Consider the following 23829-nt stretch of genomic DNA (forward strand, 5'->3'; position numbering starts at 1 on the left):
ATCATAGGAGCTGAAAGTTTAAAATTCTTAGAGCAAAACATAGGGTACATTTTCATGACCTTGGATTTGACAATGGATGTTTAGATATACCACCGAAAGTACAAGCAATCACACACACACACACACACAATTGCATCAAAATTTAAAGTTTTGTGCTTCAAGGAACATTATCAAGTACATGAAAACATAACCTAACCTGCTAAATGGGAGGAAACAAAAAATATTTGTACAAGCCAATCAGAAAATGAGCGCAGGGGGCCAGAGTTGTAGCGCAGTGGGTTAAGCCATGGCCAATCCCATCTGAGTGCCAGTTGGAGTCCCAGCTACTCCACTTTCCATGCAGCTCTCTCTGCCCTTGCCAGGCACCTGGGAAGACAGTGGAAGATGACCCAAGTCCCTGGGCTCCTGCAAGCACGTGGAAACTCAAAGAAGCTCGTGGCTTTGGCCTGGCACAGCCCTGGCAGTTGTGGTCACTCAGGTGGTGAACCAGTGGATGGAAGACCTCTCTAACACTGCCTTTCAAATAAATAAATATTTAAAAATTTAAAAAATGAGCAAAGGATTTGAGCAGATCTTTTGGGTATGTACCTGGGAATGGAATTAAGATGATACACAAATGGAAAACAATGCATGAAAGGTGTTTAACATTAGCCATTAGGCAAATGCAAACCAAAATCTCAAAACATCTCTTCATACCCACTAGGATGACAATAATTAAAAATACAGAAAATAACAAGTGCTAGTGAGAATATGGAAAAATTGAAACCTCCATACAACAGTGGGTGGGTACGGTGGAATAACCACTATGGAAAAGTTTGGCAGTTCCTCAAAATGTAAAACACAGAATTACCATATAACCCAGCAATTCCACTCTCAGTTATACACTCAACTGAAAACAGGTAGTTAAAGAAAATACTTACACATGAATGTTCATGACAGCGGAAAGGTGAAAATGACTCAGAGGTCCATCGAGAGATGAACAAACGAGGCACATATCTATAGCATATTGGCCACATGAATGTGTGACATAGGGAAATCATGACATAAGGCGGATGATCCGTGATTCATGCTGTGAATGAAGCCAGACACAAGAGGTCCCACACTGTATGATTCCATGCATATGAAATATTCAGAATAGGTAAATCCACAGAGCCAGAAACAGACTGGTGCTTGCCAGGGCATGGAAACCAGGCAAATCGGGGAACTGCTGCTTCACTGGTGTGGAGTTTTCTTTAGGGGTAACGAAAATATTTTAGAGCTTGATAAAGGTGGCAGTTACCCAACACTGTGAATGCATTAAACGTCACTGAATTATGCAGTTTTAAATGAGAAATTTTATGTTAACTTAACATCTTAATTTAAAAAGAAAACTAAAACAAACCCATGACCTGAATCAGAAAAACACAAATGATCTTTAATTTCTCTTACCATCATCTCTCACTTCTCATCCGGGAATGAGCCAAATCAGATTCTACCTCCACTTGAGAACATAACATAATCTCTCCCTCTCCTTGCAACTGTTCCTACCTTAACCCATCCAGCAGAAGACAAGCATTTCTCACCCACTAGTTGTCAATAGCTTTGTTCCTCACATTTAGTCCCTTCTCCTAGTTGTTTCCAGATCCAGCTTTCTAAAATGCAAATCCAATCATGGGAAGTCTTCTACTCCAAAATCTCTCCATAGTTCCCTATAGCTTTCAGGATAAAGGGAAGCTCCTTTTCTAAGCACAAAAAGACTTTTCCTATTCCAGCCCCTTCCTATCCCTCCGGCCTCATCTCCTGTCACTCCCCCTACTCTCCAGTGTATATAGGATACACTCTTCCTACTTCACAGATCTATGCTGTTTAAGGACGTTGTGTTTGCTTGGGAAATCCCTCCCAAGTGAATAGTGAACTAAATGTCTCATCCTATACGAGGGGATTCCCCAGCTCTCACAGCACACCGACCACTCCTCACTTTTCACACTACAGCACTGATGTGCTGGCTCCCTTCCCTATGCTCTAGACTCCCCTGGTAGACTCTGAAAGCAGGAGCCGTGACTGTATCATTACATCACGAGTACCCAGCTCAGCAAGTGTTCACCCATTCATTCACTCAGTGAGTCAAACATACAACGACGCAGAGATGTGCTCCGCCTCTCAACTTCAGCACTGGGTCTTCAGGGCTCGCCACTATCTCAGAGAACAACTAGCAATCTGTGCAATGTTTCTGCTTAGTGGTCCAGCCTTCAACTAATTAAAGAGATTTTGACTTGATTAACACATTTAATTCATGAAGGAATATTTTCTAGTCCTTATTTAAAAACTGAAAACTGGTCTATGTCAACCTGAGGAAATGTTAAAATTATATTTATTAAATGAGGCTACAATCAAGGAAAAATCCCTTAATTAGCTTGGAGATGAAAAATCTAATGTAAAAATTTAACGAACTGCTCTCACCATCACTGGGAATACTCAGTTTTTGGAGGTAGGTCTTAAGCTACACCCACTCTTCTATGGCCTCCTACCAATTCTGAGGCACACTGCTCTGTGCTGGGCTCACCAAGCCCTTTGCTTGGTAGTAGATAATATACCAGAAACTAGATTCCTCCTGAATACTCTTCAAAGGAAGTATTTTCTACTTTTTCCTTTTATTTCTGCTGAAAATATTTAATATTTGAGAATATTTTGACAAGCTGAATTTGAATGTACTCAGGGAAGCCCAAGATAGACCAGAAAACACCTCTATATTGACGACGACAGATAAATTGAGATTTTGAAATAGGTAAAATTTATATATATATTTCCTATAAAACTATACTTGTATGACAAACTAGTTATGCCTTTCACTGCTAGGGGGTTTAGTCATATTCTAATTGTTTGAATCTGGTCTAATTCCATTCACTTTATAACATTTCTAGATGAAACTCAGATGTTCACTCTCTTATAATTAAGACTGGTTTTTCTTACAGCTATTTCTATTGGACTGAAAGCACTTTTCCATTCTCATTTACACAAAGACTGCCTCAATATGAGAAATTCTTGTGCTCTGCCTAACCCTTCTATCTCACAAGCTTACCGTCAGTTATTCCTCCCACTTTGCATTGGCTGCTGAAAAGCTCACAGCTCTTTTTACACCCTATTTCTAGACTTCCTCATCTGCAGGCTGGGTATTTTCATTCTGAGTTCCATCTCATTCTTTTCAACCTTTTTTTTTTTTTTTTTTTACTCTTTTGCCACAATATGTATCTACTTAATTTGGTCGTGCTGGGTATATTTTTAGTAAGCTGCCTTTAATCCCTTGCGGAAGATAAATCCTTAAAAATGGTAATATATACACTTGACTAATTATTAGCCAGTTTGCTTCTGGGCTTACAAATGTTACAGGAGCCAGACATAATCAAACCTATTCCAAAGGTGTTCAACAATCCTTCCATCCTTCTCAGGGTGGTCATTCTCCATATAAACCACTGCGGACTTTCTTCATTTCTTGTGAGCCATGACGATTTACCTCTCTACATAAATTTCAGAGATAATAGAGCCAATTCATTAACCTCCCTCACTCTAAGGTTCCTGCAGGGAGGCTGAGAGGGATAAGGATTGGGAACTGGAAACTGAGGTGGTAAATCCATAGTGGGCAATGAGCAGAAAATAGTAGACAGAAAACAGATGAAGGCCTGACAGGCAGGCAAGAGTTAATAATTAGGCAAGTGGCTGGTATGAGGGAGTTTCAACATGAATTACCAGATATCCCAACAGATGGGATACTGCACATGTCACATCAGTCAGTTCCAAAGGCTTAGAGTTATCAAAGCAAGGACTCTGCAAAGACAAATAAAAAGTCCCCCAAGTACCTGAACTGGTGAGGAAGCGCCCATTGGAATAAAGCAGTGTACTTGTCATAGATGCAGAAAGATAAAGCATCTAACTGGCAACTGCTGCCCTAACTGCCGAGCCTCCCAGTGCTGAGCTGGGACTCTTTCAATCCTGGGACTCAGTTCCAGAGGCCGGGCCAGGGGAGGGCTGAGCAGCACACTGGGGAAATCAAGAGGAGGAGATGACAGAAAGTAACAAAGGCAGTCACATGCAGGTTGAACTGCAGAGTCGAGAAGGACAAGGGCACAGGATAACCCAAGAGTCTACTGTAGTGAAAGATACGACAAAGCTTCTCAATGTGCCTATTACCTGCATCAAAGCCACACAATTTATAAATATATTAAAACTGTGTGTGCAAGAGACAAGGTATAAGAGATTCAGAAAACAGGGGTGCTATGAGCTGACACTCATATGAAATGGCTCTCACCCAAAATCGATGATTTTTAGAATCAATTTTTAGTATATAACCTACCCCAAACTGTAGATCAAACAAAATTAAGTCTCTCCCCCCAACTTGCCCAGGATTCAATTTACAAATCTTAAGCTAAACAGTTAATTTCCAGTTGCCACGTCTGGCTTAATAGAAATTTCTGTCTCGCTCCCCACCCCTTATCTCTCTCATAGTTTCAATATGGTATTTGTAAATTTACTTTGATACATGCAATAAGCTTATCAAGAAGCATTTGTTTTTCTGTGTGTAACCTCCTTTCAAACGTTCAGTGCCTTTCTGATGGATGACTAAGTTGTTGATTTTCCTGGCTCCATTTGGTCCACAGACACAAAGTAATTGGATACTTGCTTAAGATGGAAAACACTTTCAGATAACCTTTATTTGATTTCTCTTGGCCTGAAAATCCCTTTGCCTCTGATTAATTAAGTCGCCTTCATTTTTCAGAGACCAGCAGCAGGAACAGCTGACGCTTTCAGGCCTGGTTCTATGTGCTTTATTATAGGTTAACTCACTTCATCCTTCACTAAGCTTCCCCACTGGAACCACTGGACACGGGAAGCTGCTCAAGGATAGCGCATGGCTATGCATTCCACAGGAAAGTCAGGGCGCCAGGCCCCACGCTTCTCAAGAAGCCTGATTTTAAAGGCCACGTATCATGAGAACTCCCAGGAAGCAGGTTATAATAATCATCCCCCATTTGACAGACTAGCAAACTGAGGCAGAAGCTGAGTTACCTGACCAAGCACATATAGCTAGTACGTGGTAGAACCAGAATGAAAATCCAGTCTACTTCCTGAGTCTTTTTACTTCAGTCAGTCCAACCCTGTAACTCATCTCTAGGTTGGCAACACATTATGACTTAATCTCTATATTTTTGTTCTTTTAAGAATTTTATAATTATTTCACATACATAAATTTGTCTCACAATAAAACTTTCAGCCCTTTAAAATAAGTACCATAACAACTTCCCTTATATTCCTGCAGTACTAGGCTCACAAAAGGTATTCAGAATGTAACTGATCACCGCCACTATTAACAGTCGAATCAAGAAAAAAAGTGAATTCAAATAGGCATGACTAGCTTACTTGGTATAAAATTTCTTGAGCAGAATTATCATCAACAGTCATTATAGACATGGTAATATGTGCATATTGAACATTTTGAGATTTAAAAGTAAAAATATGGGCAAGGTTTATATAATAAACATATCTACAATCAATACTTTTTAAGTAACCACGTGACACAAATATGAAGGTCGATACTTTGGCAATTTTACTTGGCAGTCCTATCTCAGATAACCTAAAGTACATAAGAAGAAAACAGAGTGCAGAGAGATGGCACAATTAAAGATGAAAGTCTCTACTGGGGCTCTATTTTGGAATCCATAAATGCAGACTAAAGGTAACATGCAGGAAAGAGAGGAAAATAAATGACCTTCATCAAAACTACAGGATGTTATACATAAATTTGAATTTTCATATTGTTGCCATGGCTAATTGTTTTGCAAATCATCCAGTGACCCCAAAACTTTCTCAACTTTGGGGTGGGGTGGCATAATATAGAATATAAAATTTTTTCAGCATTTCCAGTGCTAAAGCAGAGAAAACAGAGAAGTTTTTACAGTATAAACTTCTCAGTGTTCCAACACCAAGGTTGTAAAGACAAATGAAACAGAAACAGAAGACTTGGCCAGCTGATGAGTAGGTCATTCTGTGGTCAATGAATATTTCATCACAATTACTTGATACCTTTCCACCTTTTACTTAAATACAGATCCATTACAAAACCTAAGTTTATAGATTCTTGACTATATCTACATTTTCATTTCAACTACAAATACTTAGGATATTTTAACATTAAAAAAATTCTGAAATAAATTCATAAAATTAGACAATCAACTAAACCATAATCACTTATGAACATATTAACATAAACTGGAAGAAATTTAGTTTTTTAACTAAGTTATATAATATACTGAACTTTATTATAAAAACAGGAATTTGAACTACAGATTAACTGACAAAACAGAAACTTTAGAATGATGCAAATGTTCTGTCAGCTGCTGCAAAGCCCTTGTAAAACTTCCATGGGTAAAAGAAAAAACTACTACTTGGGGGCTGGTGCTGTAGCATAGCATGTTAACCAGCTGTCTGCAGTGCCAGCATCCCATGTGAGCACTGGTTCGAGTCCAGGCTGCTCCACTTCCGATCCAGATCCCAAGATGGCCCAAGTGTTTGGGCCCCTGCACCCATGTGGGAGACAGAATGAAACTCCTGGCCCTGGTTGTTGCAGCCATTTGGGGAGTGAATGAGCGGATGGAAGGTCTCTCTCCTCTGTTTCTCCCCCTCTCTCTGAAACTCTTTCAAGTAAATAAATTTTAAAAAATGCTACTGTACTTGATATCATCAAATGAAATAAAATGTATTAAGGAATTTAGTCCGGTTTTTGTTTATTGGAAAAAATTCAATATTTCTCCTCTTGGAAGCAGAAAAATTCAGCCTATATTTAATGAGTATTTCTTCTGTTTTTCCCATGGAAACCAAACATTACTCTATTTTACCTGTTGTCTAGTTTTTGAGCTTTCTAAAATCCTTGTTAAAATTCTCCAGCAAATTGATAAAAGAAATCTAAATGAAATGACTTCAACCACGACTGGGTTTACCATTTATTTAAAAATCATTTAAAATAAATTTAATACCCAAATGATGTCAAATATTTAAGCCTGAAGCAACATTACTGTAATTCTATATGTACTAAAGCTTAACACTCAAGAAAAACAGCAAATTTTAGTCCTGGACATCTCACATTCAATTCTAGAATTACTCAAAAACTCTATATAATAAATACATGCTATAAAAATATACAAACCATAAGTTGATTTCAGAATGCAGCTTAAAACTAGTGTCCTTGAAGGAAAAGTGCACAAATGGATAGTTCTACTCTGTGATACTTAGAAGTATGTCTCCATTGCATGAAAACTGCTGCCTGATGTGGTCTTAGAATTTGGGGCTTTTTAGTAAACACCAAAGCTAGTATTATATCTTTTAGTGTTCAAAGGTCACTATTTCATCATCTTTCTATGACTTTTAATATTTATGTATCTGTAAATCTAGAGTTGTTTTTTATCCAAACCATATAATTAAACAAAGGAACAGTATACTCTGCTATTAAATTATCCCAGAAAAACTCTGTGACCTCACTTCACAAATGCTGACCTTCTCTGTGCAAGCTTAAATAATCTTATTGCAAAGCCAACTCCCAAAGGAGTTGTTATTGAATTGGGTTTTTTAATAAATTTCAGTTTCATTCGGTAAAGACTTACTGAGTGCCTATTCTGTATAGGATACCAAGCTAGATTATTTTATCCAAAGAAAAGGACATTCCCTACCCTTAAGATTTTTGGGAAATCTCTTTATTTTAAACATGCAATGATAATAGCAAACATCTCTACAGTACTGGTCAGACTTTTAGGTATTTCAGACTTAAATCCACTCACTCCTCACAACAGCCCTATGGGAGAGGTATTGCTACAGTTCCCAACTTTTAGGCCCATGGAGGTGGAGCTGGATGCGAACACGGGCAGAGAGGCACCAGAGTCCATGCTGTTTGACCTCTCTACCTTGCAGACTCACAAATAATGATGGCAGTAGGAAGCTAAGGCTGAGTGCCAGTTTTTTTTTTTGTTTGTTTGTTTTGTTTTTTTTTTTTGACAGGCAGAGTGGACAGTGAGAGAGAGAGACAGAGAGAAAGGTCCTCCTTTGCTGTTGGTTCACCCTCCAATGGCCGCCGCGGCCGGTGCACCGCACTGATCCAAAAGCAGGAGCCAGGTGCTTCTCCTGATCTCCCATGGGGTGCAGGGCCCAAGCACCTGGGCCATCCTCCACTGCGCTCCCGGGCCACAGCAGAGAGCTGGCCTGGAAAGAGGGGCAACCAGGACAGAATCCGGCGCCCCGACTGGGACTAGAACCCGGTGTGCCGGCGCCGCAAGGAGGAGTATTAGCCTAGTGAGCCGTGGCGCCGACCGCCAGTTTTTTTTAAAGTAGCAAAAAAAAAAAAAAAAAAAAAAAAAGTATTGCATTTCCAAAAGAAGATCACATCTATCAAATAGAACTTGAAACAGTCCCAAAAGGAGAGGTAACATATAGGGGAAGAGTGGATGGGAATTCTGGGGAAAGAAGATAGATAAGGAAAAGGAGTCAGGGCCAGCGCTGTGGTATAGCAGGTAAAACCACCTCCTGCAGTGCCAGCATCCCATACGGGTGCCAGTTCTACTCCCGGCTGCTTCACCTCTGATCCAGCTCTGCTGTGGCCTGGGAAAGCAGTAGAAGATGGCCCAAGTGCTTGGGCCCCTGCACCCACATGGGAGATCTGGAGGAAGCTCCTGGCTTCTGCTCAGCCCAGCTATGGCCATTGTGGCCAGTTGGGGAGTGAACCAGCAAATGGAAGATCTCTCTCTGCCTCTCCTTCTCTGTGTAACTCTGCCTTTCAAATAAATAAAAATAAACCTTTAAAAAAAAAAAAAAAGGAAACGAGGTTAAGGGAGTGTATTGAAAGTATGCATGAGAAGTCAGCTGGAAGGGAGCACCGGGGGCCACTGAAGATTCTGACCTTGGTCCTCAGAGGCTTTAATAATTGTGTGGCTGGGAAGGAGGGAAGTGGGCTTGCACCCAGGTTGATCAGTGAAGTCAGGTTTTTCCTAAAAACAATCCAAAGGAATCGAACAGCCTATGCTACGGGGTGACCATGGGGACAGAAGGAAAGACACAAAGGCAAGACGCATTGTAGAATGAGAGACTGGATGACTGCGTGAGCAGTGCAAGCTGTGTCCCAGGTCTGCATGCTCAGGAACCAGCACGTTGCAGGCATGGGGGAAGGAGTCCAGGGCGACCACCAACAGAAGCTCCAAGCTTAGGGGATGCAGCTCACGTAAAATGAAGTGACTGTCCAGCTGCTCAGGACGGGGCAGTGGGAAAGAAGCCGATGTCAGAGATGAGGATTTGGCATCATCTGCAGCTGTTTAGGAGCTGTGGCCAATGCCAATGATCAGGAGTACGCTGACCAGAAGGAAGAGGGGAGATAACCTTTACATACCCACCCCACAACTCAGGGAGCAAGGCTGGGTAGCTAACAGCAGGGGTAAACAGAAAACTACCCAAGCGTGGTGTCAAAAAGAGAAGCCAAGGAGCCAACAGCCAAGCTGGGAGAGGTGTGAGGAGGCAGGAAGTGTTTTGCGGAAGAACACAGGAGCTGAATTCTTTCCAAAACTTTACACTCAAAGTAAGTTTTATTAAAAAAAAAAAAAAATCTACCCCCTAAAGCAAACACGGGAAGCTAACGTAAAGTACACAGAACACTACAGGACTGTAACTCCTCACAATGGAGGGGAGTAGCTGCTGAGAGCTATCACCATAGCTGAAGCTATAACATAAACACACGCACAGCTCCCTGCAGTACTGGTTGTACTCAGTGTCTGGTTTAGTACTTCAATCTCCTTTAAGATATCTACCTTATGGAGGAAAACAGACAATTCACACAAGAAAGAAAGTTCACTTTTGCCTGGAGTCCCTTCAAGTTTGCTTGCTCAGTTCCCCTTTGCATTCCCTCTCCAACCCTGACCTCTGTCCTCAGAGCACCAGGTAATGCTTAGCCTAGGGGTGCTGGTTAGCACAAAGCAGGAACGTTCCCCAGGCGAAGGGTGAACCAGAGGCAGCTTCTCTGGAAGAATTAACTGCACTTTTAACTCAGGACAACAGTTAAGACTGAATAATGTCCCAAGAACAACGTATGTCAGAATACTAAATGCCTAAAATGTGCATGAAACTTCCAAATCTCATCCATACACTGAAGGTGTAATACGCTGGGAAAGAAGTAAGCTACACGCATGAGGTTGATGAAACGGGGCTTTCGTCAAGAGAAACAGAGTACTAAAATAAAGAGCAAGCCATTGGTCCAAGTGCCCAGACTTCTCACTCTTCACATATAAAGTAAGAATACCTTTCTGAACTCACGAGGTTATTTACAATTAGAGTTCAGTTAGCCTCACAAGGATGCTCAGATAGTCCGGCAGTGAACTTTTCAGATTCACATGCAAACTGTTCAGCCTGGGTTAGTTAGCTGATTAAAGTATATGAATGAGTCCGTGGTTCTGATATTTATCTGTTCTGCTAACCTTCATTTTCGGCGCAGTAACCCTGGCCAATCATCTCTGGTTGTATTGCAGATGGTCACAGCACAGACGGAAGGCGATGAATCAGTGTCGCACTGGCAGCTGGTTAACAGGAAAAGCTTTCACTTCCCTGCTCCCGCTCTTGCTCCTTTATGAACGGCTCCTCCGTCCGCAGCCAGGTCTCAAGAGCAGACCACGCTGCCCTCCCCTCCCAGCTCCAGTTAAAACCCCTCAACAAAGTTCACAGTGTAACAGGAGCCTGACTCTAACAGGGCCCCACGGCATCCGGTCCGTTTCCCTCGCCACTGTCCCCCCATCCCCTCTGTTCCCCATGCCTCAGCCTCCTGAGCCTCCCTCCTGGTGCAGAGCAAGTCAGCTCCTTCCCACAGCGGCGCTTCGCACTTCCCCTGCCCTCTGCCAGCGCCGAGACAGACACACAGACCAGGAGCTTCTCATACGTAAGAACGCCTGAGGAATGAAGCTGTCTTCGTCAAAACCTCCACCAACAAACCATATAAAACCTCACGAGAGCCCACGTGAGACGTTTGAAGCGACAAACGAGCCTCCGTCTTAGCAGGACAAGATAATAAGTTTAGGGAAAATTAAGATGATATTAATAATCCCTACTCATTAATGAAGCACTCTGAACCATTAGTAACTACCCAGACCCAAGGTGAATGAGAAATCTCAGTTTCTGCACCAGAGTGCTTTCCTACCCAGACAAGCCAACCAGATTACCGGAAACAAATTAGTGAAGATGGTAAATTTTACATTATGCTATTTTACCATTTCTTTTTAAAAAAAGAGAGGTTAGGAAAATTTTAACACAACTTTTAAGATTAAAAACCTTTACCTACTCATCCTGAAAAACATAAAAGCTAAGAAGAATGTGATCTAAATCTATTGGGTAAGTCATGCTCAGTAAATTACACTTAAGAACTAAAGAAGAAAAAGGAGACAGGTTAAATAAATACATAATTTTTTTTTTTTTGGACAGGCAGAGTTAGAGAGAGAGAGAGAGACAGAGAGAAAGGCCTTCCATCTGTTGGTTCACCCCCCAAATGGCCGCTACGGCCAGCACTGCACTGATCTGAAGCCAGGAGCCAGGTGCTTCCTCCTGGTCTCCCATGCAGGTGCAGGGCCCAAGCACTTGGGCCATTCTCCACTGCCTTCCCGGGCCACAGTAGAGAGCTGGACTGGAAGAGGAGCGACCGGGACAGAATCCAGCGCCCCAGCTAAACACATAATTTTAACATGTTTATCTTCACTAGCAAATTCCTGTTACTGAAACAAAATACTGTTTTCACCTCAAACTAGAAAATTAGCAAAAAGAAAACAAGTAAAAAATAATCCAGGAAAGAGAAATGAGTAATCTTGTATGCTGCTAGTCACACTATAGCCAAGGCCTCTTTGAAATGGAATCTGTCAGAATACATTGGGAGTCTTAAAAATGATCATGCTCTTTTGCCCAGTAATTTCATTTCTGGAAGTTAGCCCTAAGGAAATAATCCTGAATGCATAAAAAGATTAATGTACAAATATGATTGTTCATCAAGTACTATGTATAATGAAAGAGTAGAAAAATGAAATTAATGCCTACCAATAAAAGAATAAAACACTAGTACTTCCATATGTTTCTACAAAGTAAAAAATGTTTCTGAAACTTATGACAACCTGGAACAATATTAAGTTAAAAAATTCTGAAAAGTTGTATACACCATGTATAATTTCAAACATTAATGAATATTTCCTTTTTTTTCTTTTCTATAGCTGAGTTCATATCACAGTAATAGAGGCAAATAAAATTATTTTACCAATTAATTCTAACTTATATTTGGGAGGAGAAAATAAGGGAAACTATTAACTTTATAAAACATATACCCAGCTGTATATTTCCACCATAAAGCTTTTGATATCTAAGATCAGGAGCTAAATCTTTTAACAACCAGAAAGTAACTGGTTAACACGTGATAGTTGTTCAATATGACAATCCTTAAAAGTGATCCATCTACATGCTAGCTTTATAAACAGAATGAAGCATACACACACATTGCTGTTGTCTTAACAATCAGGGCGCAGCCAACCAACTCAAAAATCTAGGACTCTGAGTGCTGCCACCACTAAATGCCTTTCAAAAACATCTTTACAGAAAGTAGTAGAAATGGTTTCATGATGAAGATCGGTTTTAATTCAAACACTGAAGAGCTCATTATACTTGGTCAGGTGAAGAGCTTGGAAAGCAATTCAGGTGAAGAGGAGCTGCCCAAGCCAAGGCCATAATTAGAATCTTCCCTTAAATGCTGATATTCAGAAAATTCCTATCTTCAACCTGTTTCTCTTATTTTGCACATACTTTCTGGGCAGTCACTCTTTAACTATTACCATTAACACAACAGCTCCCAAGTCAATATCTTCATTTCAGAATCGTATCCCCAACTTCAAGCTCAAATTCAAATGCCCATTTGCCTGCTCTACTTGGATGTTTCAAACTCAGAATTGTTAATTAGTGTTCTCTCTATAAACCCTTTCTTCCAGTATTCTCAATATCTGTGAAAAAGAACCATTTCCCATCTATCTAGCTAAGCATCCTAAATATATCATCTTTAATTTGCCCTTCTGCTACACCTATATCCATTAATAAGACTTAGGAATTCAGAAGTATTTCTGACATCAAAATTTTCATTCCCATCTCTAAAGCCTCTGTCCTAATTCAGGTCCATATTATCTCTTTCCTAAATCCTGAAATTGCCCCCTGGTTGATTTTCTTGCCTCCAATCTTAACTCTCATCAATGCATTTGAGAGATTAGCTTCAATGTCACCTCCTTAGGAATGCTCAGACCAAGTTGGATTTCACTGGTTGGCTCACACAGTACTCCTCTGCCTTCCCTGTCCTCACACCATCTAATGTTCTCCCTAGGGCTGCCTACATTAAGCTTGACCCTGCAGGAGAGAAGGGACCATTTCTCTCATAGCATCTTGCTTTATTTCATCTAAGGCTTAGTTAAAATGATTTAGTGCATATATAATCTAACATTTGACTGAGAGTAATGATTACATTAATGTTGTATATATTGAACATGTACCTATTTCCTTTTTTAAATGTAAGTAGGTGTGGGGCTGGTGCTGTGGCATAGTGGGTAAAGCTGCCTCCTGCAGTGCCAGCATCCCATATGCGTACAGGTTTGAGTCCTAGCTGCTCTACTTCCAGCTCTCTGCTAAGGTCTGGGAAAGCAGTAGAAGGTGGCCAAGTCACTGGACCCCCACATCCACTTGGAGAGACCCGGAAGAAACTCTTGGCTCCTGGCTTCAGATCAGCCCAGCTCTGGCCATTGTGGCCATTTGGGGAGTGAACCAGCAGATGGAGGACTTCTCTCTCTGCCTCTCTATCTAACTCTGCCTTTCAAATAAATTAATCTTTTTAAAAAATGTATGTAGGTGCTTTTTGTGAGTAATACTATACCAATTCACTTAAATCACAACCTCAAAAATAGGGGTAAAATATAGTCCACATTTTGTGTAAACATTGTAGAAGTAAAAAATATAAATCCTTAATCTCTTAAAATATATATATATGAAATAATCTGAAAAAACATACAGAACAGTTCCTGCCTAGGGTTAAGGTTAGGGAGGTGGGCAGAGAATTTAGAACAGAAGTCAAAGCAAAACTTTTTGTCATGTATCTTTAGTCACTGTTTAAAAAAAAAATTAAATCTGATTTTTTTGATACTAGAAATAAATAGGTCATCACATTTGAAAACATAGAGATAACCAGATTAGAAAAAAAAAAGTGACCTAATAAAGTACAATGAAATATTTAACAATAGCAAGCATTCCAGAAATAATGTGAATCGACTAGAACTGTGACTGGCTTATAAACCCTGGCTATGTTTTCTTTTGTTTTTTTGTTTTTGCATTCTGATTCAGCATTTGTATAAACCCCTGGGAACGCTACCTGCTAAAAGGAGACATATCCAACTACAGTCACCATGAGCAATATTAATAGTGCTATGGTGAGCCGCAGATGAGAAGCTCAGCCCATCTCTTCCACTCTCTCTCAACACTGTTCTTGAGTCAGCTAACTAAGGCCCTGGGGGAAGACAATTCAGACTGCAAGTTACTAAAGGTGCCACAAACAACCTCAGCCACCAGTTAAAAATAGTTTTTAAATAGATAAACCTTAAAAACAACCTACACTAAACTCTAATAATATAGGAGAAAAAAAAACTTGGAAAAGTCCCTTTCAATTTTTAGGTAGCTATAGATACCTAAAGTTTTATTAGCTCAAGTAATAATGGAACTAAGAATAGGAGATATGGATTCTTTATATCACCCTTATATTCAAAACATTTGAAGGATATTCTAATTAAAGCTGATTCTAATACGATCTGATCATCTGGAGAAAATATAAATTATTCATTAAATGACCACTAAAAACAAATCTCTGCATTGTCAAAAACTAAAAAAGTAAACAAAACCCATCATGAACAAAATCAAAAGATAAAATATCAAACTGAGAAAAATATTATTACTCATGTCACCAACATAAAGCTAATCAAAAAAAAGAACTATATGCAAAAATATATATTCAAAGACATCTAAAATCACCCACAAAACACATGCAAATTAAAACTACTGAGACACAATTTTCACCTTGTAAAATGTGCACAAATGCAGAGGTTCAGGAGCACACTCCACTGACAAGGCAGTAGGCAAAGAGGCTGTCTCATCTACTGCCAGTGGGAAAGCTTAGTAGTACCACCCCCGTGGACAGCAATTCGCCAGTATTCATCAGAACTGTAAATCACACCCTTTGACCCAACAACTGTAGTTGCAAGAATTCATTTCACTTATGAATTTAAGTATACAGATAGCAAGTAACTACGTACAAGGTTATTCATCACAGCATTGTCTGTAGTCGCAAAAGGTAAGAAAACAACTAAACATGCATTAATTACTCTGGTTATATAAACTATGGTACACCCATGAGGCAGTACTGTACAACTGTACAAAAACAAAAGAGGAAATTGTCTGTTTGCAATATTAAGGACTACAGAGTAATATTAAATGGAAAAAGGCAAGGGGTAAAATATAGCCCACATTTTGTGTAAACATTGTAGAAGTAAAAAATATATATTCTCAATCTCTTAAAATATATATATGAAATAATCTGAAAAAACATACAGAACAGTTCCTGCATAGGGTTAAGTTTAGGGAGGTAGGCAGCGAATTCAGAACAGAAGTCAGAGCAAAACTTTACAACTTGCACCATTTTAAACTTAGAATTTTTAGAAAGAAACAAAACTACTTTACTTCAAATAAGCAGGAACTTCACTGAGGAAAAATAAGATTAGTATGAACAAAACCCATGTCTCTAGGACAGTACTTCTGAGAGTGGGTAAACATTTCCCATGCTGCCCTTCCATCCACATAGAGAGCTAAAGTGGGGCTGATAAAAACATGTTCCATTTCCAAAAAAGTTTCAGCCAATATGTTGTATCCCTTACTTGATCTGCAGAAATTTAGTATCTATGCTACAAAAAAAAAAATCTTATTGAACATCATCAATGTACCTGGGAATCTTGGGAGAGGACACTAGAAATTGATAGTGAATGATTAAAAAGGTTTTCCCCATCTACCCAGTACCATGGATAACCTCCTTTCGCCAACTAACAGCAAGGAAACCCAGGGCACCCTGACACAGCACACAGACCCAGGCCATCTTCAAGGCACACCTAGAGGCTGCAGTACACATTTAGCAAATAATTATTTCTCCTTATCAGAAAATGAAAAAAACTAATAGTACAAGTGAAGTGCAACTTGATTCACATTTGTTAAAAAGAGCAAAATGGGGGCCAACATTGTGGCTAGCAGGTAAAGCTGCAGCCTGCGACACCGGCATCCCATATAAGTGCCGGGTTGAGTCCAGGCTGTTCCAATTCCAATGCAGCCCCCTGCTGAAGGTGACCTAAGTGCTTGGGCCCCTATATGCACCTGGGAGACCCAGAAGAGGCTCATGGCTTTAGCCTGGCCCACCCTAGCAGTTGCTGACATTTGGGGAGCAAACTAGCAGATGGAAGATCTCTCACTGTCTCTCCCTCTCTGTCTGCCTTTCAAATAAATGAAATAGATCTTTTAAAAGAAAAAAAAAAAGAGCAAAATGTACAAAGAGACACTTAAAAAATACTATCAAAAATCCCATTTAAGGGGCCGGTGCTGAGGCTCAGCGGGTTAATGCCTTGGCCTGAAGCACCGGCATCCCATATGGGCGCCGGGTTCTAGTGTCGGCTGCTCCTCTTCCAGTCCAGCTCTCTGCTATGGCCTGGGATAGCAGTAGAGGATGGCCCAAGTCCTTGGGCCCCTGCACCCATGTGGGAGACCCAGAAGAAGCTCCTGGCTCCTGATCGGTGCAGCTCAGGCTGTTGCGGCCATCTGGGGAGTGAGCCAGCATTTGGAAGACCTCTCTCTCTCTCTACCTCTCGCTGTAACTCTTTCAAAATAAACAAAATAAATCTTTTTAAAAGATCCCATTTAAGTAGAAAAGATGATGGGAAGACACTTAGTTTCTCCAAAGATTTAAAGTCAAGCTCTGCCTCTTTAATTCCCTTCATTTCCCTTCCTTTTCTGGAAAAGCAACATTACCAACAACAGAAACTTCTCAAAGTAGAAAATAAAATGTTTCAGGTTGATTACCTGTAAGATGAAAGGGACCTCTTCCTCAGGCCTACCCAGCTGTTACAACCCCCTCTTCTTCCTGCTACCTCATCTCCATACCACACCAACAGTCTGAAAACGGCAACCTACAATTACAGGTGTCTGATGCACCCAGCTCCCTTCTGGTCTGGAATCAATGAGGTGTGCACACGCACACACACGTATACACGTGGCTTGACCCAGACTGCATGAGCAGTCTTCAAAAAGTTCACAGAAAATGGATGGAATAACTGCATGAATTTAAAAAACAAACATTTTAATTCCAATTTTTCACAAACTGAAGTATACTCGTGCATATTCTTCATAATACACATCTTTCATGAACAATTTAAAGACTTCTTGTATGCACAGATTTCAAGTTTTTTCTCTGAAATAAACATCTTTTAATTCTATTTTCCATGAACTTTTTGAAGTGTCCACATGTGTGTATATGTATGAAATATAATCTTTTTAATTATCGCAGGTAACAACTGAAATAGGGCTATTTTTCAAGTTATTCATTCCATGAGTATTTTACAAATATATTTTTGTATACAATATGAACTTACCTATGACCACTTAATGCAAATTATAGGAGAGCAAAGTCAACTATTGCTATTATTTAAAAGAAAGAAAAGAAAAAAAAAAGACTCCTTCCTCACTAAACCATTGGTAAAGCTAATGGGAAAAGTGAGCATAAAATGGAAAATTTTCCAGAAGAAATTATGATATGGAAGACATATCAATAACAGCAGGTAATCATTACATTTCAAATTTCAAATGTGCAGGAATACTATTCCTTGATCTACCAAAAACTGAACCTTGGGAAGTATTTCCTAGCCTAATGTTTCTTTTTTCTTTAAAGGTCTACAGAGTAAACAAAACCTCAAAAATACGTTAGTATGTTCAAAACAGTTTTGCTGGAAAAAGGACAGCATAGGAACTTAATAACCAGTACAGAAAAGGTATTTCCAATTAGACAAATTGTGTCATTTCCCCCAAAAGGGTAAATTTAAGAATATATTGCTTATTTTATTCATAGACGGTCCTAATTATATTGTCTAGCTATCAAACTATCATAGATGTAGTATTGTCATTTCAATCAAGTTCTGCTTTAATATTTATCTAAGATTACATATATTTCAGAGTTCAGAGACTTTGGAAATAGAAAACAAACTTGTGAAAATTAAGGTGATGATAAAAATTGTGGACTGTTAACTCACATGCAAATTGATTTGAGAAGACCAAGAGAGAAAATCTCAATTGTTTACAAATGAGTAATCTCCAACATGGATCTATGAAACACAATCTACTTGTTCTGAGAAGGAAAACACTGGAGTGGTTTATTTCTCCCGGCCATTTGAGCTTTGCTGACATTTGCTGGCACCTGTCCATGCCCTTGTCCTGCGGCACCCACCACCCCAGGAGGCCAGCTGTGCTGCACTGGAAGCTTCCTTATGGGAAGTCCCACCTTCACCTGGTTACTTTCTGTGTGGTGAATTTTGCTGCAGTTTATGGGCATCCGATTAGGTGAGCTATACTTCATTATTTTTAAAACTAAATGGAGAAATGGCTTCAAAGCATTCCTGCAAAGGAATATGGGATTAGGATAATATTAATAAAGCAAATACAAGGAAATAAAAGGAAAATACAGAAGTGACCACTTTTCCTGACATGGATACCCCACCTAACCACACCAGTTGATAAAGGTAATATAATAATCAGATCTACCAAATAAACCCCAGAAAGGTATCAAGACTTCTATTTGAAATATAGATTTATGTCCACTAACAAAACCGATACAGTCCTATATACAAGGGGGTCTTCAAAAAGTTGATAGAAGATTATGAAAAAACTATGCATGGGTTTATAAATTTTGCACTAAAATAAACTTATCTTTTAATTCCATTTTCCATGAACTTTTTTAAGTCCCCATATACATTGTACTTTGACTACGGAGACTATGAAGTAATCACTATTAGCAGGATCTAAAAATTAAACAGAACAGAAAGACAAATTTCCATATTTTTAAAGATCTGTTTAAAGGTATGCAACACCCAATCTAGTGTCTTCAACCTTTCACAATAACTGTTAAATATTACTAACAAAGATAATGATATGATATTGGGAAAAGATTTTTCTTCTTTCCTTGGTAAAAATACATAAAATGTTTAAAAAAATAAAGTATGGTGAGATTAAAATGCAATTCGTTGTCAACAAATACATTGGAAGTATTAAAGGAACTTCTGTGTGATATATGAAGGGAACACTAGAGCAAAGAATTGTAACAGAGAAGACTGGATAGAAGATAAAAAGGAGACACAATTCTTACATGGCTCAGTCCAGGGTATTGGCTAGACTTGTTTTCCAACAGAGAGCAAATACTGTGTGTATGAACAGGAAGGATAAAAGGAAAGCTTAAATGGAGAAGATGCAATCTCACCATCATATTTCTTCTTTAACACACTGTGTGTAAGTCTAACTTCTGATGGAATAGTTGTTTTAAATAAAAGGATTCTCAGATAAATGTAGACAGCAACTCATGAAAGTTCTTCAATGAAACCTTCTGCCACAGACAAGGTAATGCAGCAAAGAAGCGGAAACAGTATACTACATGTTCCAGGATATCATCGTGTGAGTGAGTGTGAGTGTGTCACGTATATTTTTGAAAAGACTCTTAAAATAGAAGAACCATTAGGATTAGGATATTTTCAATGAGGTAAGAGTAGGATTGAAAATCTTTTATCTGAAGAACTTGAAACAATCACTGGACTTAAAAGATAGGTTACAGACTTCTGCAAAAACATTCACAGTTTACTGACCTTTTCTGTGACGAGGAGTTAAACCCAATCCTCTAAATAAACACACTGGATCCCTACCGCCAAGGAAACAGGAATGTGTTCACTGTTCAGGACAGATTAGCTCCCCTGCAGTAGCTTCTCAATGCAAAGGGATTTTAAAAGACAGATGTTTAAAAACATCCCCATCAAGTTGTGATTTGTACTAAAAATGTCGAGAAGACTGATTTTGTAAGACATCCCATCTGCACAAAACCTGGCAAATGGAACTTTTAACCTCTTTTCAAAATCTTCCAAAAGAAGCATATTGGTAGGTTAATCTATTTCTCAAAATGACAGAAATTTAGGGCTGGCATTGTGATGCAGTCGGTAAAACCACTGCCTGCGACACCAGCATCCTATATGAGTGCCCAGTTCAAGTCCCTACTGCTCCATTTCTGCTCCAGCTTCCCGCTAATGCACCTGAGAAAGCAGAGGAAGATGGCCCAAATGCTTGGGCCCCTGCCACCACATGGAAGACCCAGACAGGGTTCCAGGTTCCTGGATTTGGCCTGGCCCAGCCCCAGCCATCATAGTTCATTTGGGGAGTGAACCAGCAATGCAATTTTAACTCTTTCAAATAAAATATTTTTTGAATGATAGAAATGTAAAGCATTCCAATCAGGCCCAAGGATAGAATGACATTAGGGAAGATGGAAATTCACTAGCTATCAATCACCAGAAGTCTCTGTATGACTGCCAGATAGTATTACAAAGATCAGAATCATGAATTACAAAGCACTGCCATTCAAATTTATGTACCTTTGTGAAATGACAGTTTTGACAGTCATAGAAAGTGTCAAATTGACCTTGGAATCAAATTCATGCTGCTGTCAAAGTATTCAACCAATATTTTAAAAAATGAAGCATGTTACAGATGGATATTTAGAAACTTCATTATTTTGTTGTGTATTGAAATGTTAGAGTGATCTAAAACCATTCTTACATTTGCATTCAAAGCATGTACCTATACTGAGGGTGAGCTAAGAAAATTTCTGACTTAACAGAAGTAAGCCATAAAAATAAATACAGTTAACAGATTTTGTTCTCCTAGATTCTAGTTTTTCTATCAAGAAACCCAAATTTAAACTAACAATAAGATACCCAAAACCTAGCAAATACTTGTAGTATCTTATTTTTTCACTGAAAAATTATAGTTAGAATTTACAAATAAATCTCTTTATTCCTGGTGGTGGTTCTCATGTCACGACAGTTGACTGCACAAAAGGAGCTGAATCTTTAAGGATAACAGATTCATTATAGGTCCCCTATCATTTTTAATGTAGTGGGTAAAAAAGGCAATAAAAATTTGCCAATACTAAAATGCTACAGACCTAGTAAATATACTATATCTAAACAAAGGTTTTCAAATTTCCACTAAGTAGCAAATGTGCATAAACTGTGTCTTCATTCAGGTAGTCCTCTACCAACCACCAGAAGATTCAAACAAATAAGGTGATTACTAGGAGATGATCTGGGGCGTTTAACTCGCTAGATCTTGCAACTAAGGTTCTAGCTTAATAGTTCATATGTTAAGTGGAACTACTAGTAATTTTTAAAATCATTACAAGTGTATTTTTAATGTCCTTTTTAGGACAATGTTGAAAAACAAGAAGTTATTATTAAAATCACATTTGTATATTAAGAAAAGACTTGCGACATGTAAACACTGATAGAATGTCATCAACTTAAAATTTGAGAGACTATGCATGTAAAATGTGTGAAACAAAAATTATTTATGGAAAAACGGAGTCCTTATGATTAAATCTACAGCAATTCTGGGAGTGGGCATTTGGCACAGTAAAGACACCATTTGGGATGCCCATGTCCCACATTAGAGTACCTGGGTTCAAGTCCCACCTTTGCTCCCACTTCCAGCTTCCTACTGATGCTCACCCTGGCAGACAGCAGGTGATGGCTTGGGTGGATGAGTCCTTGCACCCATGTGGGAGACCCGGGTTGAGTTCCGAGATCCTGGATTTGGCTCCAGCCCTGACCATTGCAGGCATTTGGGGAGTGAATCAGAAGATGGGAGCTTGCTGTCTCTCTGCCTTTCAAATAGATAAAATTTAAAAATCTTTTATTTTAGGAAACACTTAATAAACTATTTTATATACAAATTTTCATCAGTGTGATAACAGCAGCTCACTGACCTTTAACTTAAATAAATCTAAAGCTCATTTTCTGCTTTCAGAGAAATATTATGAATTGAAAAAAGAAATACAGTTTCAACTTTAACAAACATCTGAACATCTTCAAAGATACTAAAGGTGTGCAGTTCTCTCAAGCACAGATCTGACATATCAGAACCTCAGCAAAGAAAACAGTTCTGCACTCCAGTTACTTTTTCCTCTACAGAAGGACCTCTTTGTACCGATTTGTTTACTTACAACAGTTTGTTGTCCAGCAACGTATTTTGTTACTACCCAATTTTCAGAATAAAAATGGACAGTAACCTCATAATTGCCACAAAATTGTCCTGAAGAATGTTGGGCAGTTCAAGCAGGAAAAACAAAAGGGGCTACATTGTTTCAGAAAAAAAAAGAAAAACCAGTAACTCAGTTAATGAGTGTCTTAGGTGATTATAGATTGAAGTGATTAGTTTATTCCAACTACCAAACGTCAGGCTACAGAAACACGTAAGACACGCCTTAAAACTATACAACTTTAAAAATTTATTTTCTTATAGACAGACACAAGAGAGTGTTCCTGTTCAGATTTTTAAAGTTTCCTTTGAGAAATTACGAGGCTACATGGCAAGCTGACTTTTCCATTCTGAATTTCTCTTGTGTCAGTATAAATCGAATCAGAACAAGAACTGAATGTATTAGGGAAACAGCCTCTTTTGAGAATGGTGGAGAGGATAACCTCCTAAACCAAGGAATGGAAACAGAAATGCTGGCAGTAGTTAATCCTCCTCTAACAAAAGTATGAGAATTAGAGTAAATTAATGAAATGAAAGCAAGACCAGAAAACAAGTGATGATTCACTTATACAATGTCCTAAACGAAAAAATCTTTGATATTCTTAAACTATCACTAAATATACCTTCCCAAATAGTATTCCAAGACAAAAATCACGACTCAGAAAGTTTACCTCAAACCTACACTTCAGATCAAACTAAACAAGTTTGAATATTTTAAAGTAAGACATCTAACTTTTTAGTTCTAGAAGGCCTTCACAGTAAAGTCATTACACGGTCTTTTGGTCTTTTTTTTTTTTTTTTTTCCCAAGGAGCCAGGATCCAGAAAGAAATATTCTGAATTTTTTTCCCCAGTAACATTTCTCTTACCTTCATAGGCAAGCAAAGGGTTAGGAGAAAATATTTAATTCAGCTTTATAGAAAATTCAGTAATACTGTGATCTTCCATTGATTCTAAACAGTACATTTTACATCTAACAGCAGGTTTCTCCTTGCATTTCATTCTCCATTTTCTTTTCTTAGTAAAAAAAAAAAATTAAGGAAGGCATCTTAAAATTCAGTGAAATGCAGGGTATAAGCAAGTTACTGTGCTCCTAAGCATTGGAAACAGTGAGCAAAAACCAGACCCTTGGTTCCTTAGGGGTTGGTAGCTAACAGAAGAAACAGCATGCAAAGATTTAAAACCAGGACTATAATGAATGGCCCAATACATACATGGTGATCCTGCTGGTTCAAAAACATCACAGGAGGTGCCTCTGAGGTGAGCTAGAGACAGAGAGCAAGAAACACCAAAAAGTGGCCAAAGACCGGACTGCAGAGGTAAAATGGGACTTGATCTTTCAGGATTTCACAAATTGTATAAGGATTCTTGCCTTTCTCCCCACTCATACACCCTAAAAACAATGG

The 23829-nt window shown here is 38.9% G+C and overlaps 1 protein-coding gene across 3 annotated transcripts in view; it reads right to left on the reverse strand.

Moving 5' to 3' along the window:
• The window catches only part of TSC22D1 (TSC22 domain family member 1), a 121163-nt gene that overhangs the window by 51615 nt on the left and 45719 nt on the right, over positions 1–23829 (reverse strand). Inside the window, exon 2 of one of the 3 annotated variants that reach the window (XM_070048772.2) lies at positions 21041–22051. The exons of the other annotated variants lie outside the window; for them this stretch is intronic. Within the exon in view, the coding sequence (XP_069904873.2) occupies positions 21883–22051 (169 nt within the window). The 3' untranslated portion in view covers positions 21041–21882. Of the gene's footprint in view, positions 1–21040; positions 22052–23829 lie in introns of those variants that run through there. 3 annotated transcript variants of the gene reach the window in all.

The sequence above is a fragment of the Oryctolagus cuniculus genome, chromosome 9 (assembly GCF_051225735.1).
Source record: "Oryctolagus cuniculus isolate XC-2025 breed Fujian yellow rabbit chromosome 9, ASM5122573v1, whole genome shotgun sequence".
In the NCBI taxonomy this organism is placed as follows: domain Eukaryota; kingdom Metazoa; phylum Chordata; class Mammalia; order Lagomorpha; family Leporidae; genus Oryctolagus; species Oryctolagus cuniculus.